Source organism: Lemur catta, chromosome 8, assembly GCF_020740605.2.
Source record: "Lemur catta isolate mLemCat1 chromosome 8, mLemCat1.pri, whole genome shotgun sequence".
Classification (NCBI taxonomy): Eukaryota; Metazoa; Chordata; class Mammalia; order Primates; family Lemuridae; genus Lemur; species Lemur catta.
Genome location: NC_059135.1, coordinates 17,423,633 through 17,442,165, shown reverse-complemented (window position 1 = coordinate 17,442,165; position 18,533 = coordinate 17,423,633). Strand labels below are relative to the sequence as shown.

Sequence of the window (18,533 nt, the reverse complement as noted above, 5' to 3'; positions counted from 1 at the left end):
CCTTGATCGCCGCTGTACCTGGGCTGAGGTTGGAGGAATGAGCCGTGGTCTTCACCTTCCCAAGGGCAGTTCTGTGTGCTCTGTGATGTACTTGGGTCGCTGCTATCTTGGGCAGACGAGCCCCAAGACTAGGCCCTGGACTATGTAGTTTACTCTGGGTATGCCCAGCTTCAAGGAGCACTTGGTGATGGTTCTCTGGAGCATTTTCCCAGAGCCTTGTGTGATCCTCCCACTGGACCATCTTCCCAAATGAGCACATGAGTCTCCTGGGGCTGGCACTGACCGGTAACAATCAGACCACATGAATTTTGCTTGTAGGACAGCAGATATTACTGGCCTTAGAGACCCTGGTTCCAGTCCCAGCTCTGTCAGTCCGCATCCAAGTGACCTTGGGCAAGTCATTTCCCTGAGTTCAGTTTCTTCACCTTCCAATGGAGAGGACAACCACTGGCCACGATGGCCACAACCATAAATGAGTCAGAACCCTTTTAGATGCAAATGACAAATACTCAACATAAAGCAACTTACAAGGAGAATTTATCAGCTCATTAAATTGAGAAGTGTGGAATTATGTCATGGTGGCTTCAGGCATGGCTGAATCCAAGGATTCAAAGGGAATGAATCTTCATTCAGCTCTGCTTTCTTCTGTATCATCATTCTCTGCCAGGCTTTCTCCTTGCAGTGGAAAGATGGTCTCTAGAGGTTCCAGCCTTGCAGGCAGTATACTAATTCATCAAACTACCTGCAGTAGTTCCAGGACTTGAGTTTCATTAGTCCAGCTTGGGTCATGTGCCCAGTCCTGAGCCAATCACAGGAGTCAGAGAAATGGGCTTCTCTGATGGAAGGGTAGTGTTAGACCCAACTGAACTAGTTTGGACTCAAAGTAGAGAGGGGGGTCCCCAAATGAATAGGGTGCCTGATACCAGAAATGATGCAAGACAGCAAAATCATAAACCTTCACCAACAATTCCACTTATTGGAGGCTATGAGGAAGGTCAGATGAGAAAAGGCATACGAAGTCACATTGAAAAACGCTACATCAGATTTCTGGCACGATGATTAATTGTATAGAGGAAATGGAGGTAGACAAATGGCCTCAAAGGTATTTGAATAATATGCAGTTTTTAAAATAACCAGAAAACAGTTTGGGTTTGTTTCATATTTTTCCTGGATCCCAAGCTGTCTTTCTTTGGGGGAGGAAAAGAAGAAAGGGAAGAGAGCCTAAGTGGGTAGCTTTCCTCAGTCCAGGGAAGAACAGATGAGGGGGAAGTTGTAGAAATGAACGTGCGAGCCCTGGAGTGCATGTGTGTGTGGGTGTTTTGGGGGGCTTAGTCCTCCAAAGCCCTGCCCACAGATGGAGCCTTCAAAAGCAGGTGGGAATCTAACACCAAGGGTATGTAAATACACCAGGCTCAGGCCAAATGCTGGACAGGATGGTATAAATAGACAGCCTCTTTTCAATAATCAGTCCTCTTTTCAAAATTAAAATTGGTTTATGCAGTTTATGCTGCATTTATTCATTCAGTATATTTTATTTCCCTTAAAAAGCAATTGATTGACAAACCAGCCTCCCAAGTTGGACTCATCAGGGTACAAATTTAGATTCTGCTCTGATTGGCTCCGTGTAACACTGGACAAGTAAGTGACTTGGTATCACTGAGCCTCATTCTAGAGTGGGTGGAAAAACTGAATGACAGGCACAGTGTTCAGTTAACAGCAGCCTCTCTCTCTCCTGTTACTGTTATTACTGAACTTAGGACAATTCTGTCAGGAGCATTAGAACAAAGCAATTAAGAACATAGACTCTAGGCTGGGCGCGGTGGCTCACGCCTATAATCCCAGCACCTTAGGAGGCCGAGGCAGGAGGATTGCTTGAGGTCATGAGTTTGAGACCAGCCTGAACAACACAGTGAGACCCCTATCTCTACAAAAATTTAAAAATTAGCCAGACATGGTAATGCATACCTGTGGTGCCAGCTACTTGGGAGGCTGAGGTGGAAGGATCACTTGAGCCCACAAATTTGAGGTTACAGTGAGCTATGATGACACCACTGCACTCCAGCCTGGGTGACAGAGTAAGATGCTGTCTCTGAAAAAAACAGAACATAGACTCTGGAGCCAACCCATCTGAGTTGGAGTCCCTAATTTCCATATATTAGCTGGTGAAGGTTACTTAACCTTTCTGTACCTCAGTTTCTCATCCATCAAATGGGGATGATGACAGTATCTACCTTAGCAGCTCATTGTGATGACTGAATGAGTTAATACTTTCAGCGCATAGTGAGCCCCCTCTAGGTTAGCGGTTGTTCACTGGATGCCTACCTGAGCACTCGGGAGGCTGTCCATCTCAGGCTCAGAGGGGCCAGCCTACCCAGTGCCACACAGCTAGTATGTCAACCTGCTCCAAGGTGTTCTTACACTGGCTTAAGGAGCAAAACAATGATTTTTCATAGATCTCTTGCAGAGGGTTAAAAAATAGACAACAGGGCTGGGCACCGTGGCTCACGCCTGTAATCCTAGCACTCTGGGAGGCCGAGAGGGGCGGATTGTTTGAGCTCAGGAGTTCGAGACCAGCCTGAGCAAGAGCGAGACCCCACCTCTACTAAAAATAGAAAGAAATTATACGGACAGCTAAAAATATATATAGAAAAATTAGCCGGGCATGGTGGCGCATGCCTGTAGTCCCAGCTACTCGGGAGGCTGAGGCAGGAGGATTGCATGAGCCCAGGAGTTTGAGGTTGCTGTGAGCTAGGCTGATGCCATGGCACTCTAGCCCAGGCAACAGAGCGAGACTCTGTCTCAAAAAAAAAAAAAAAAAAAATAGACAACAGGCCAGATGTGGTGGCTCCCGCCTATAATCCTAGCACTTTGGGAGGCCAAGGCAGAAGAATCCGTTTAGCTCAGGAGTTCAAGACCAGCCTGGGCAACATAGTGAGACCCCATCTCTTCAAAAAATAGAAAAATTAGCCGGGCATGGTGGCACATGCCTGTAGTCCCTGCTACTCAGGAGGCTGAGGCAGGAGGATCGCTTGAGCCCTGGAGTTAGAGGTTGCAGTCAGCTGTGATGATGCCACTGCATTCTAGCTCAGGTAACACAGTGAGACCTCGTCTCAAAAAAGAAAAAAAAAGACAACAGACTGGGTGCTAGTCCTTCTGCTTTGCCCAACTGTCTTCCCCTCTAGCAGCCAGCAGGAAACAGCCAGCCCCAAGGATGGAATTTTGGTGACAGACAAGAGAGAGTTGAGAAGAGCCTCCAGGAGGTGGGGAGCCTGTGAGGACAGGCAGGCAGGACCCCCATGCAGTAGAGGAGGCCACAGAGAGAGATGTTGGCAGAGAGCCTCAGAGGGAATAGGACACAGGAAGCCAATCTTCCCTCAGGCCAGGGGTTCGGGACAGCAGTGGGGGAGGAGAGGGCATAGGCAGAGAACTATGTGGGTATCTCTGATAGAACATCTAGATCATAATTTGCTTCTTTCTTTTTTAACTTTGTCCTAATAATCCAAATAATTTTATCTAACTTTGTGTAATTCACATTATGAAAGCAATAGGGTTTGCTTGTTTCTTTAGCTTTTATATTAATCCTCTGTATTTCATAAACAGCTTTATTGAGATATAATTCACATAGCACAAAATTCACCCTTTTAAAGTGTACAGTTCAGCAATTTTTAGTCGGTTTTGTGACCATGACCACAATCTAATTTTAGAACATTTCATCATCCCAAAAAGAAACCGTGTGCCCATTTGACATCGCTCCCTTCCTCTACAGCCTCAACCCAGCCAATGCCAGGCAACCACTAATCTACTTTTGGTCTCCATAGATTAGCCTGTTCTGCACATTTCATATAAATGGAATCATACAATATGTGGTCTTTTGTGACTGACTTCTTTTGCTCGACATGTTTTCAAAGTTTATCCATGCTGTAGCTCGTATCAGTTCTTTATTTCTTTTTATCCCCAAATAATATTCCATCATATGCATATACATTTTATCTATTCAATAGTTGATAGTTGGATTGTTTCCACTTTTTGGCTATTATGAACAATACTATGAACGTGAATATGTACAACCTTTTGTAAGGACATAGGTTTTCGATTCTGTTGGGTATATACCTAGGAGTGGAATTGCTAAGACATATAGTAACTCCACGTTTAAGTTTTTGAGGAACTGCCAAACTGCTTTCCTAAGCAGCTATGAGTTTTATTAATGCTATTGACAGAGGCTTATATGCAAAGTAAAGGTTATTTAGAATTCACCTTGGTTTTTAAACATTAATACTCAATATCTTAACATGAAAATTTAGAAACATATGTATTTTTTAAACTTTTTTTTTTAACATAGGATCTTACTCTGTCACCCAGGCTCACTGAAACCTTGAACTTCCATCCTCCCACCTCAGCCCTCCTGAGTAGCCAGGACTACAGGTATGCTCCACCATGCCCGACTAATTTTTTAATTTTTTTGCAGAGACAAGGTCTCACTATGTTGCCCAGGCTAGCCTTGAACTCCTGGGCTCAAGAGATCCTCCTGCCTCAACCTACCAAAATGTTGGGATTATAGGCACAGCCCACCATGCCCAGCTTGAATGTTAACTTTTAAGGGGGCTTGGATTAATAATCAGTCCTCTTTTCAAAATTAAAATTGCTTTATGCAGTTTATACTGCATTTATTCATTCAATATATTTTATTTCCTCCTTTTAAAAAGCAATTGATTGACAAACCAGCCTCCCAAGTACTTTTATTGCAACCTAAAAAAAAAAAAACATACAAATATAGTAAATTTTAAAATTAAAAAAAAAAAATTTCATAGATGCAGAGTCTCACGCTGTTACCCAGGCTGGTCTTGAAGTCCTGGCCTCAAGCTATCCTCCTAACTCAGCCTCCCGAAGTACTGGGATTACAGCCATGAGCCACCTCACCGTACCTCAAATATAGTAAATTTCAAGTTTTTTTATTTTTAATGTTCTGGTTCTACTTACAATCTAGTAAGACTTTAACTTAAAATGACAAGTCTGAATTATTCAACTGCCCAATTTAAATCAGAATCCTCAGGCTTGTCTTTTACGCACTTCAATATGACAAATTATTTTAAACATTTTGAGAACTTGAAATACGTACAATGTATTATAACACACATATACGCACAAATAATACTGCTAGTTTGATTCTCTTAAGCATTTCTTCGTGGAATCCTCAATCTTCCTGAAGTTTAAAGATGATTAACCAATAAGGAGCCATTTGAGGATCACCTTCCCAAGTGATCTGGGCAGGAAGTGGCAGCCAACTCCTCAGGTAACTGAGGAGGTTTTGGGCCAAGATTTTTCCTGTGACCCCCACTATCAGGCTGAGCCCCTTTTTATATGTACAGCACCATTCAGTTTTCAAGGCTATGTCTCTAATCACTCCCCATATCGTTGCACCACTTGTTTGCATTCAATGTATCATCTATTCACCACTTCCTTATACTCTGAATTCTCTCAGACTCTGGAGCCTGACTGCCTTGGGTTGAGTCCTAGCTCTGCCAATTATTAGCTGTGTGACCTTGGGAAAGTGTTTAACCTCTTTGTCCCTCAGTTTTCTTGTTCATAAGGTGAAGGTAATAAAAGTACCTACTTCACAGGGTTAGTCTGTAGATTGAATGACATAACATATGTAAAGCCCTTCAGCATACTGCCTGGCCAAAAGTAAGCATGGTTAAGGGTTTGCTATGATTGTTGTTGTCATCATTATTGTTACATGTATTAGGACACAACCTTCAGAGATATTCACGTGACATCTAATTGGATTCTTTGCATGTGAGGCTACGTCTGACTTTGGGTCACAATTTCTAAGGTCATTTAATGACCCGTTTCTTACCCCTGTGTCTTAAGAATGTCAAATGCTCCCTCTGCTGGACAACATCTCGTGCATGAGCCGAGCTCCAGACCCTGCAATGTCAATTTCCTCCAAGGTCTGGGTGGAGCGAAATGGGTTGATGGCCCTTTAAGGGAGGGGAGGGAGGAAGCTAGCTCCCGGTTGCCATGGAGATAGCTGGATACAGACCGGGTAGCAGCAGGCAACATGTCCTCCAGAGCTGACTCCACAGGTGGGAACAGGGCTGCTGGGGCTGGAAGCAGGGGGACCTCTTCTTCCTCACAGTCCACCCTAGGCTTGGTCTGGGAGGATTCTGCTCCTGGGGGAAAGGGGGCTGGGACGGGGTAGGCCTGCCCCACCCTGCCCTCTCCCCAGGGCCCGCCATCCTAACCCCTCCTCCCTCTGCAGTCCCCAAAACCAAGGACCCCCCGCCCCCAAGCCCCGAGCATCTGCCACTCCCAGAGGCCAGTGCTGAAGCCATCGACTTCCTCAGCTCCCTCCGTGAGCTCAGAGGGTGGGGGGGGGTGGAGTGCAAGCCTGGGAAGGAGGGAGGAGGGAGGCCCAGACCAGCCCTCCACTCTCTCAGCCTTGATTCTCCCAGGAATCTGAAAAGGCGTGAGGCCTATTTGCCAACACTCTTTAAGGGAAGACTCCAGGTACATGGGGGAGGGGGTCTTCACCTGCTGGCTCCTACAGATGCCACTGGAGGCAAGGGCCAGCTGGGAAGTGCGTGGGGTGAGGAGGGGGTAGGTGGAGACTGCAGGGGACACTGGTGGTCCAGGATCAGAGGATTGGGACCCAGGAGCAGAGACTTTATCTGTCCCCACGGGCCCCTCACCCCCAGAGCCAGAGGAGCTGCAGATGCTGTTCTTCTCCGAGACTCTGGACATGATCTCAGACACAGGGGAGCCTCAGGGAGAGCTGACCATTGAGGTGGAGCGAGGGAAATACAAAGACGAAGCTGGTGCCATGTCATTCTGCCCCTTCGTGCACGCCTTTAGCCGTGGCTTCTTGGACAAAATGCTCTGCGGAAACTCCCTACTGGGTAGAGTTCCTGCTGTCTGAGCCTGTCACCCCTCTCCTCCTCCACCGTACCCCCAACCACTCCCAGAATCTTTATTCAGGACCAACCCCCCTGCCTTTGCCTTTGCCTTGGGACCAGGACTAGGCAAGGGCAGGCGGGAGGTGCAGGGAGGTTATTCACAGCCACAGACTCAGAAGAGCAACGCTGACCCACCAGCAGTTCTTCTGTGACCACATCACACCTAGTCTTCCAGTCTGGGCCACCACCTTCCCTTCCTTCGATCTCCAGCCCATGTCTCCTGTGACGTCAGTGTTTGCCTCCCCACATCCCAGGCTATCTCTCCTGGCATTTGGAGTCCAGAGAACAACATAGTCATGAGTTCATCAAGGTACCTCCCAGGGTCGAAGCTTTGATCCTGATCCAGGGTGAGAGAACAGAAACGCTGGGAGGGAGGGAGGGGCCCAAGTGGAGTGTCACCCCGCTCTCTCCCTGGTTACCCTGCAACCCCCTACACACACACAACTCAAAAACCAATCTATCCAGGATACTGGAGGTAAGCAGCGGTTTGCTGCAGTTGAGTTCTCATGATACATGAGCTTCGAACCCTGACCACATCAGCCCTCCCCCAGCGGGGAGACCAGCTTCTCCCTGGGGGGCCTGGGGTCTGGCCTTTCCCAGAGCCTGCCTTTCCCTGGGGCCCTTGGCCACCTGGCCTCCAAGTCCTCCATCTCTGTGCCCCACCCTCTCAGCCCCGTCTACCACGTCACTAACTTCTGGAATGTGACTGTGACCTGTTTACACATTGGAAACTACTGGTGCCTAAGAACCTTCCCACAGAAACTCTTCCCATCTTTTAAAACCAGGATTCTGAAGTGCATTGCTTTTTAACTTTGCTTTTTATCATTGCTTTTTAACTTTGTATTGCACCATAATGTGACTGCTGTTCTTGAGCTTTACTATAAACAAAGGGGCTCTTCGATTTGTTGTGTTGTTGCTGTTTTTTAAATAAAAAACATTACATCGGAGACTGTCCAGGTGACCTCTGGGGGGTCCAGGGAGTTCCTGATTCTCCCCTGCATGCTCTGGCCTTTAGTTCCTCATCCTGCCCCTGGAGCGGAAGATAAGTTTGCTGAAGCAGAATGACCAGCTGGCCGTGACCAGAAGTATCAAGGAGGGTGAGGTGAGGACGAGAGCCGGCTGGCAGCTGCACTCCACATCAATTCAGAACCGTGAGTGGGGACAGGGTGCATCAGGCCAGGAGCCTGGACTGAAGACTTATTAAGAGCCATATGCCCAACACTGGCTTGCCCATCCCCCACCCCCTGCCCCTTTCTGGCTCCAGGTCCCTGACCCAGATCTGTCCTGAACAGGAAGTGAAGACTGGAGTGACTTTTTTCCCCTGGCACTCAATTAAGGGCTTCATCTCCGAGGCTGCCAACCTGGTGCTGCTGAGGGTGATGGCCTGGCGGCGGATGGTGCCCAGCAATGCCCGCTTCCTGGCCTTGGACACCGAGGGCAACCTCTGCCATTCCACCTACGTGAGGGGTCTTCCCGGGCAGGAGACTTGCCCTGGGGACAAACTAGAAGGGGACTAGAGGGCACTGAGATGGGAGAGAAGATAGCTGTGGAGTGGAACAGGGAGCTGGGGTGGGATAGAACTTCAGGAGTGGGAGTGGGGCTTCCAAGGCCAAAAGAAAGCAAGAACCACGGTTGTCAGAGAGATTAAGTGTGGGGCAAGTGGAGTGAGTGAGAGGTGGGAACAGCTCAGGGAAGCAAGCCGTTTTGCACAAAAATCAGTCCAGGAAAAATAAACCTAGTGCAGGGCTGCTTTTAAAGATATACCATTTTTTAACATCAGTATCTCAAACTGCACTTAAATATTCTTTTATGATTTCTCAACCCTGAAGGGTGTTCCTTTTTTTTTTTTTTTTTGTAGAGACAGAGTCTCGCTATGTTGTCCAGGCTGGTCTCAAGCTCTTGGACTTAAGCAATCCTCCTGCCTCAGCCTCCCAGTCACTGGGATTATAGGTGTGAGTCACCATACCTGGCCTTTTCTTCTTTTATTTTGGCTAACATTTCATAATCTACATACCTAGGACTTCCTGTAATACGTGATTTTTAAAGGTACCCCTTTATAGCTGGGCATGGTGGTGTGTGCCTGTAGTCCTAGCTACCTGGGAGGCTGAGACAGGAGAATCGCTTGAGTTTGAGGCTGCAGTGAGCTATGATCGTGCCACTGCACTCCAGCCTGGGCAACAGAGCGAGACCCCATCTCTTAAAAAAAAAAAAAAGCTGCGCCTTTGAACACAAGAGATTTCAAGACACTTTGACAGCTGATTTCTTTCCTGGACCAACTTTATAAATTACCTTCTATGCTTGTCCATCACAAACACAACAAGCAGCAATGTGTTTGAGACGAATGAGCACATGCCATGTCCGCCCCACTTTCTTTGAAACACCTGTTTAACACTTTTCTCTCCATGGCCCCAGCCATAACGGGGGTTTAAGTTTTAATTACAACAGGGACAACTTGCCAGCAGCAGCACGGGCCTGAGGTGGCCACCAATCTCAGTCTGGTCTCACTCCTCAGAGCCTTACTCCACCACCTCCCGTGACTGGCCTCCATAGCCCACCCCCCATCCCCCACCCACCCCCTTACTGCTCCTCATCCCTGTAACAGAGTCTGCCAACTAGAAGCGCTTGGTCAGTGAGGTAGTATTGGAGGGGCTGGGGCAGGGACGACCTGGAGCTGGCTCTCTATGAAGGGGTCCCCAATTTAGCTTGGGGTGCAACTCAAATCTGTGGCACCTGAGGGTGTGGACAGGCAAGGGCTGCTAATCACTGGAGAATGAGGAATGAAGATGTGAGATGGAGGGAAGGCCAGAGTGAGACAGCGGGGAGCCCTTGGTGGACATGCGCCTCACCCCACCCCCATTTCGCCTGTTACCAGCATGCCCTGGGCTTCCAGACGATCCAGGTGGGCCATCAGCAGGCTGAAGTGTTCATCGTGGAGCAGACTGTACACTCGGAGAAGGGCATCCCCATGTCCTGCCAGTACTACCTGCTGCCCGATGGGTGAGCATGGGTGCTCAACGATGGGGTAAGGGGATGGGACAAAGGGGAGACCAGCTGTTTCTGGGGATACCAGCAGGAAGAGTTGCCATTGAGATCTAGCTGAGCGTCCCCCTGCTTTAGCCACATCATTCACCCGTTCTTCATCTACTCGCTCGCTCTCTTAATCCTCACAGCGCCTCCCAGACCTCCTCAGCAAAGAACCCGGAATGGCTGAGGAAGTAAATGCCCCTCCACAGACCCCAGGCAGAGCTAAAGCAGCTGCCACGGTGTTAGGGGTAATCATGAGAAACACCAAGGTTTGAATGAGTGGACACTTGATCAAATCCATGTGCTGGGAGAAGTGCCCCTGGCACGCTGCCAAGCTGCCACCAGCAAAGCTCTGGCTGCAAATCACAAGATAATTCGGGTGGGGGAGAAGAATTTGTTTCTTGAAATTTCAGAATAGGTATTTGCATAGTCACTACCCTGGGAAAAAAGTAATCAGACTGTTGTCTTTCCTTATTTCATAACTTAGTATGTTTCTATTTTGAGTGTCTCATAGCAGAAGGCTCCATGATTTTACCGCTAAAGGTCTCAGTCCTTTCTTTTTTCTCCCCCTAAGCAGGGGCCTTATGGTTACCAAGCCCTGTGCTTTATCTGGGGATCGAGAAATGACCACCACCCAAGAACTCAAAAACCAAGAGCAGGAGGCAGAAGTAAGCTAAAGCCTCCAGGACAGGTCTCTCAAGGGGGCACTGTCGTGGATTAGCCTTCTCAGGCTGCCATAACAAAATGGCACCGGCTGGGTGGCTTCAACACAGAAATGTATTTTCTCACAGTTCTGGAGGCTAAAGTCCAAGATCATGGTGCCCTCAGCCTTGGTTTCTGGTGAGGGCTCTCTCTTGGCTTGTAGACAGCCGCCTTTCCAATGTGTCCTCCGGCCTTTCTTGTGTGTGTGTGCGCGTGCGCATGGATAGAGAGAGCTCTCTGGCATCTTTCTGTTCTTATAAGGACACCAGTACTATCTGATTAGGGTTCCACCCTCAGGACAACATTTAATCTTAATTACCTTCCTAAAGGCCTTATCTCCAAATGCCATCACATTGCGGGTTAGAACTACAGCCCTCGTTGGGGGCAAGGCACAATTCAGCCCATAGCAGGTGGTCTAGGACGACTCATGCTCACACCTTCCATGTTACACTTCAGGCACCTGGCCAAGAGAATCCAGGTGGGCTCCCCAGGGTGCTGCATCATCACCAAGATGCCCATAATGAGAGAGGAAGGTGAGTGAAGCCGATTAGGCATGGAGTGGGAGAGTGAGGAGGAGGTGGGAGAGCCTGGGGCCTTCCAGGATGCAGGGCTGGACTGATGTGCTATGAATGAGACAGGAGCCTGGAGTCAGATGGAGAAATTCTGCCCTCCACCCCTTCCTGCCGCTCTGTGCATGCGGGCAGAGTCCTGGGATTTTACCTGAGCCTTCTGTTTGGGTGGTGTTGGGATCCCTCTGTGGATCCAAGGAAGGTTCTGGGGTGGGGAGATGCAGCTTTCCTCCCTGCTCACCCAGATGAGATTGAGCCTCGCCCAGTGTTTGAGAAGAAGCCCCTGGTGTGGGAGGAGGACATGGAGCTCTACTCCAAGTTCCTGGACAGGAAGGTGAGGAGAGGCTACAGCCGGCTTGGCGGGGCATGAATTCCACCAATCCTGATCTCTTGGAGCCTTGCTTAAATGCACACCCCTAGGGGCTGGAAGGCTGCGGTGCCCCTTAGCCCTTCTTGGAGCAAGTGGGGAGCCTCCTGGGGTGCCCCGCCATGCCCGCAGGCTCAGGCCTGGGGCTGCCCCGTCCCCCTCCAGGAGGAGCTCCGACTGGGCCACAGCAGCTATCTGCGGCAGCACCCCGAAGCCCAGGCGCTCACCTCCGACTTCCTGCTCTTCCTGCTGCTGCGCCAGCCCGAAGACGTGGTCACTTTCGCTGCCGAGTTCTTCGGCCCCTTCGCAGCGAACTGCCCGCCGATCCCCGCCTTGCGCTCTTCCCACTGGCCCAGCCCTTTCCGCAGAGATACCTAGAGCTCCACGCCGGCTTCTGGGAGGAGTAGGCGGGGCCCTGCGGCCCGCGCGGCAGGAAGCGGGGGCGTCGAGTTGGGCCGGGGGCTGTTGTGGGAATAAACGGGGCATCCCTGTGGCTCTGCAGTGTCAGCCAGGACCTTCCCTGGCCAGCGTCTTGTGTCTGGGGCTAAAAGTGGGAACCACTGAGATCCTTCACCTAGTGAATTTCAGCCTCTCTTCCTAGATGCTATTTTACTCATTATCCCCATTTTACAGATAAGAAAATAGAGGCACAGAAAGGTTAAGTAACTCAGAGTTGTCATGTGAGGAAGCAGAATTAGAACCTGGACGTTGGACTGGAAAGGCCACACTCTTACCCACTGGGTTAGCAGGAACGGAGGGCGTGGCTCCTTGCCACTCAGAACCATCACGGTCACCTCTGACCATGACTGTCCTAGCCACCCACCCCAAAGAAGCAACACACGACGGTGGGTGGGGGAAGGAGGAGGTGGCCTTGCTTGACACCTCCCCAGCTTCCCAAAACATAGCCAGAGCTCCTCCTCATTCCCACTGACACACAGGAACCCCCAAACTGCGTGGGGGAGGTCCCCAGCTACCGGCTTCCAGAGTAAAAACATGGGCAGGTGATCGTCACCTCCTCTAGGCTGCTTGCATAATGTCAGTCTGGCCAGTGGCTTGCTGCTGCCAGATGCTGGCTGCCGGCTCAGTAGCAAACAGTAGGCAAGGTCCCCTGAGGCAGCTGGTAATGGGGTGCAGACTCCATCTTTCCTTCTATTCATTCATCCGACCTGCTGCTGGGAGACTCCAGAGAAGCTGTGCACTCTGAAGGACAACATGAACCAACGCCTGCAAGGTTGGGTGGAGGGTGTGCGTGTGTGTGTGTGTGTGTGTGTGTGTGTCTCTCGGGGGTGTGGGGAGAGTCCGTGACTCCGGAATCAAGGATAAAGGACTTCATGGAGAGCTATCACATGAGTTAAGCCCTGAAGAATTTTTAAAAACATCTTTTATTGTCCCCTTTCCTTATTTCAAAAGAAATACATGTTCCTTAGAGAAAACTTAGAAAAGGGAGATAAACCAAAAGAAGAAAATGAAATCATCTCAATCTCTCTACCTAGAGGCAGCCACTCTTAAGACTTTGGCAAATATCTTCTCTCCACTTTTCTATGCATAAAAGCAGCACATGTTTCCTGAGTGTTTGTCCAGCACTTTTCTACGGATTGTTTGATCTGGTCTTTACAACTCCAAAGGACTTAAAAAAATAAAATCATATAGTAACACATGCTCATTAATTGGAAATTGCATACTTAATTATATTATTGACAATTTTCAAAGTTACAGATGAAGTTGAAGTCTCCCTAGATTTCCACTCCAATCTCACTGTATTTTGTAACTTTTTTCATGTGTTATAACTGGCTTTGTTTCATCTAACAGTATATTTTGAAAATATTTCCATGTCATTACACAGTCTTGTATTGTTGATGGCTGTACCATAATTTAACCAATCTCTCCCCTTTTCCCCTATTATAAACAGTGCTGCACTGACCATCCTTGAAGCTAAATCTTTGCATATGTCAACAATTTTTTCTTGACAAGTTGAATTGTTGAATTGCATTTAAGGCTTTTGTTCATTTTAACATATTGCCATTCTACATGGGAAGGATTTTTATTAAGGGTCAGGTACAGTGTTCCAGGTAGAGCATGTGACATGAGCCAAGGGCAGAAGTAGGAAAGTGTAATGCATGTTCGTGGTCTAAAGCAGTGGTGTCCAATAGAACCTTCTGCAATGATGGAAATGTTCTACATCTACGGTGTCCACTGTGGTAGCCACCAGCCATATGTGGCCACTGAACACTTGAAATGGGGTTAATATAACCAAGAAACTGAAGTTTTACTTAAATATTAATTTAAATTTAAATAGCCACATGTGGCTACCACATCAGTACAGCCCTAGGGGATACATCTTTCATTCAATCAGGCAGTCAGCCCAACAAATATTGATTGGGCTTTTTCCATGTGCCAGGATTATTCTGGGATATCAGCAATGACAAGACAAAGTCCCTGTCCTCATGGAACTTACAGGTAGTGTGGGGAGATGGACAATAAACACAAAAGGTCATTTAATATATGATATCTCAGACACTTATGAAAAGAAGTAAAGCCAAATTATGAGTAGAAAATGACTGAAGGTCAGAGGGTGGAGGGTACGGACTTTAGGGAAGGCCTCTCTAAGGTCTCAGTTGAGCTGGGACCTAAATGATAAGGAGTCAGACCTGGGAAGAGCTGAGGGAAAAGCATTCTAGGCAGACGGAACAGCACGTGCAAAGGCTATGAGCATGACGTGTTGGGGAACAGAAGGCTAGTGAGGCTGGAGCACAGTAGGGCAGGAGAGGTGGGAATGCCCGGTCATTGTGAGGTGGGCAGGGCTGTATCCCACAGGGTCTTCCAGGCCCTGGCAAGTTCTCGTCATCTCTCAAACTGAGGCTGACGCAACCCGATGCACCCAGAACATTCCCAGAGAGATCTCAAGAGCCCCCTTCGATCCCAGATACCCTGCAGGCCCAGTGGGGGAGAAGGGACTGTGGCAACATCCAACCCACTGAGGTTCTTCCTCTGCTGAGTCCTATTGTATCAGGCAATGCAGGAAGGAGGAGTCTAGCCACTTCCCTGTCTCCTCTGTGACATCCATTTCAAAACTGGTTTATTTTTAAGTCATATTTGTTCCCAGAACTTCTATGACTCCCTCCTCTTACTCCATAATACTAAGAGTTACATTTCTTGGAACAAAGAAAAAGTATATTGAGTTACTTTTGAGGTGCTGGGCACTGGACTGAGATCGGGGGCGCTGTGGCGCGCAAACAGGCCAGCCCCTCCGCATGGCACGCGGTCAACCTACAGAGGAAGAGACAGCGGTCAGTAACCCTGTGAATGTGTAAGTGTAGATGGTGGAAAGGGCTAAGAAGGGAGCGTACACTTGCAATACGAAGCAGTGTGCTTAAGGTGGACTTGACCTCGTCTGGGATTCCCAGGAGGCAGAGGGAAATAAATAGTAATAATAGGAAGAGCAAGCCTGCAATTCATGTGATTCTCACAACACCCCTATGGGGTAGGTTCTATTATTATACCCGTCTGACAGATCAGGAAACGGTTAAGGCCCAAGGCAACACACTGGTTAGTGGCAGAGCCAAGACTGGGACCCAGAGAGTCTGGCTCCAGAGTCCATGTGCTAATACTCTCCAATAAACAGATCAAGTGTGGCTCTCTGGAAACATCTCAGAACAGAAAAGAGGCTTTGATACATCCAGAGTAAGCTTGATATACACTGTCTTCTTCCTTCCCTGGCACCAGGAGACCACTCCCGTTGCCTTGTGCATCATCACCACTAGCAGCCTTACTGCTGTGAGCTGCCTGGGTAGAGGGGGAGGCACTGTGCAGAGAGAACACACAAAGATCAAGGAAGGCTTCCTGGAGGATGTCACGCCAGAACTGAGTCCTGAAAAAGTCATTCACCAGGCCCAGGCTGTTTCAGGAGGAAGTCAGCCTAAGCAAAGGCCTGGAGGTGAGAGGCAGGGAGTACTTAAGGTCTGAGCTACCACAAGGAGCTCAGCACAATGCGGTGAAGAGTGTGGCAGCCCAGCTGAAGCATTGCCTGCTGTCCCAGAGACTGAGAGACCCTGGAAGTGGAGTAGGCAAATACCCACATGCCCACCTGTTTCTGCAGTTTTTCCCCCTCCCACAAGAAGCTGTAATGAGAGCAGATAAACTAAGAGCAATGCTACAGATGGAGCCCTATAAGAAAAATCTAACATTTTGAAATTCAACTAGACAAAATAAAAAACCAAGGCTGGTAATGCCCTTGGAAGGGGCAGACCTGGCCTTCTGAATCCCTGTGGGGCTCTACCCTTTAATAATCCTTTGGTTAAATCTGCTGTTCCCCCAACACCAGCATGATAATACCCATTCTTGTTCAGTTTGGTTTTCCCCTCTTGTTCAGAGGTTTTCCCCTCTTACTTTATGATACATAGATATGCATTGGTTAATGACAGGTATACATTCAGGGAAATGCATCATTAGGTGGCTTCGTTGTTATGTGAACATCATGGAGTGTGCTTAGACAAACCTAGCGGGTATAGCCTGCTACACACCTAGCTATATGGTATAGCCTATTGCTCCTAGGCTACAAACCTGTACAGCATGTTACCATACTGAATACTGCAGGCAACTGTAACACAATGGCATGACTGTATTGCATCAGAATTGTTCTCTGCTATTTAATCATCACAAATCTCCCACATTTAAGATATACTGCATCAAAAGGCTTTGTTGAGTGTCTCAATCTATTCTGGCTGCTATAATAAAATACCTTAAGGCAGAGCGAGGTGGTTTATGCCTATAATCCCAGCACTTTGGGAGGCTGAGGTGAGAAGATCACTTGAGCCCAGGAGTTTGAGACCAGCCTTGGCAGCCCCATCTCTACAAAAAATTAAAAAAATTAGCCAGCTGTGGTGGTGCACACCTGTAGTTCCAGCTACTTGGGAAGCTGAGGTGGGAGGATCACTCAAACCCAGGAGTTTGAGGCTACTGTGAGCTATGATGGTGCCACTGCACTCCAGCCTGGGCAACAGAATAAGACCCTGTCTCTAAAATAAAATGAAATAAAACATTTTTTAAAAATATATAATATTAATTTAATAAAATGTATCATTTCTCCTCATTTTAAATTTGACATAATTGAAAAAAACTTTAATAAAAAAGTTAGGCTTGGTGGATGTCACCTGTAGTCCCAGCTACTGTAGAGGCTAAGGTGGGAGGATCACTTGAGCTCAGGAGTTTGAGGCTGTGATCCACTTTTATTGTGCCTGTGAATAGCCACTGCACTCCAGCCTGGGCAACATAGTGAGACCGTCTCTCTAAAAAAAAAAAAAAAAAATTGACATAATTTTAGAAGTCACATATACACCTGTAGTTGTGATAAATAATTTAGAGATCGCTTGTACTCGTTGCCTGGTTTCCCCCAATGGTAACATTTAGCAAAACTGTAATGCAATATCATGATGAGGATTTTTTCACTCTTTTTAGTGGCAAAATATACATAAAATTTACCCTTTTAACTGTTTTTAGTTGTGTAGTTTAGTACCATTAAGTATATATACAATGTTGTGCAGCTATCACTACTATTCCTTTCCAGAACATTGTATCATCTCAAATAAAAACTCTGTGCCCATTAAACAATAATTCCCCATTCCCCTCTCCCCCTAGTGACTATCATTGTACTTTCTATCTATAAATTTGCCTATTCTGGGTACCTCATGTAAATGGAATATTACATTTGTCCTCTGGCTTGCTTTACTTAGCATAATGTTTTCAAGGTTCGTTCATATTGTAGCATATATTGGAATTTCGTTCCTTTTTAAGGTCGAATGATTCGCCATTGCATGTGTGTACCACATTTTGTTTATTCGTCCATTGATGGATACTTAGGTAGTTTCCACCTTTTGGCTGTTATGAATAATGTTGCTATGAACATTGGTGTACAGATGTTTGTCTGCATCGCTGCTTTAAATACAACCAGGATCTTGACATTGACTCAACACCATTGACCTTTTTCAGATTCCCCACTTTTTCTTGTACTCATTTGTGTGTGTGTATGTATGTGTGTGCGCACACGTGGGTGCATTCAGTTCTGTACAACTTGTTTTCTCTGTTTTTTTTCTTCTTCTTCCTTTTCCCAACACCACCAAGCCTGTAGAGTTCTGTACAATTTGTGGTTGTGGTTTGTGTCTCCACCACTAGGATCAAGATGCTGAACAAGTCCCACCACAAGGCTCCCTCAAGTCACCACATACCCGCACACCCCTCACCTCACCCATCCCTAACCCCGGGCAAACACTTATCTCATCTTCATTTCTAAAGTGTTGTCATTGCAAAAATCTTATATAAATGGAATAAAACAGTATGTAACCTTCTGAGATTGACTTTTTTTTTTTAACTCAGCATAATTTTCTGAGGAGTCATCCAAGTCATTGTGTGTATCAATACTTTGTTCTTTTTATTGCTGGTAGTAATCCATGGTATGTTTGTACTGCGGTTTGTTTAGCCATTCACCTGTTGAAGGACATCTGGGATAACTCCAGTTTGGTGCTATTACAAATAGAGCTGCTATAAACATTTACGTACAGGTTTTTATGTGAGCATAGCTTTAATTTCTCTGGGATAAATGCCCAGGAGGGTATTCTGCAGCGTGGATGTACCATAGTTTGGTTAACCATTTATCTGTTGAAGGACGTGTGGGTTGTTTCCAGTTTGGGCTATTATGAACAAAGCTGCCGTAAAAATCTGTGTACACATTTTTGTGTGAACACAAGTTATCATTTCTCTGGAACACATGCACAGGAGTGCAGTTGCTGGGTCATATGATAGCTGCATGTTTAGTTTTTTAAGAAATTTGCCAACTGTTTTCCAGGGTGGCTGCACCATTTTCCATTCCCAACAGCAACACAGGAGTGATCTAGTTTCTCCGTATTCTTGCCAACATTCAGTGTT

At 47.3% G+C, this 18,533-nt stretch overlaps 1 protein-coding gene across 1 annotated transcript; it reads left to right on the top strand.

The window, feature by feature from the left end:
* The first annotated feature begins 5,887 nt into the window (after positions 1-5,887).
* Positions 5,888-12,108, top strand: LOC123644014 (ciliogenesis associated TTC17 interacting protein). Its single transcript, XM_045560097.1, has 10 exons — positions 5,888-6,083; positions 6,260-6,352; positions 6,696-6,896; positions 7,208-7,263; positions 7,969-8,055; positions 8,246-8,413; positions 9,826-9,950; positions 11,136-11,212; positions 11,494-11,582; positions 11,781-12,108. The coding sequence occupies exons 1-10, from the start codon at positions 6,059-6,061 to the stop codon at positions 11,991-11,993; spliced, it is 1,134 nt and encodes a 377-aa protein (XP_045416053.1). The 5' UTR covers positions 5,888-6,058; the 3' UTR covers positions 11,994-12,108.
* Positions 12,109-18,533: the final 6,425 nt, after the last annotated feature.

Excerpts from the sequence above, each read along its gene's own strand:
- LOC123644014 (XM_045560097.1), top strand. The coding sequence starts at position 6,059 with ATGTCCTCCAGAGCTGACTCCACAG. Across the intron at positions 6,353-6,695 it reads CGACTTCCTCAGCTCCCTCC|AGCCAGAGGAGCTGCAGATG; the intron begins GTGAGCTCAGAG and ends CCTCACCCCCAG. Across the intron at positions 8,056-8,245 it reads GAAGTATCAAGGAGGGTGAG|GAAGTGAAGACTGGAGTGAC; the intron begins GTGAGGACGAGA and ends TGTCCTGAACAG.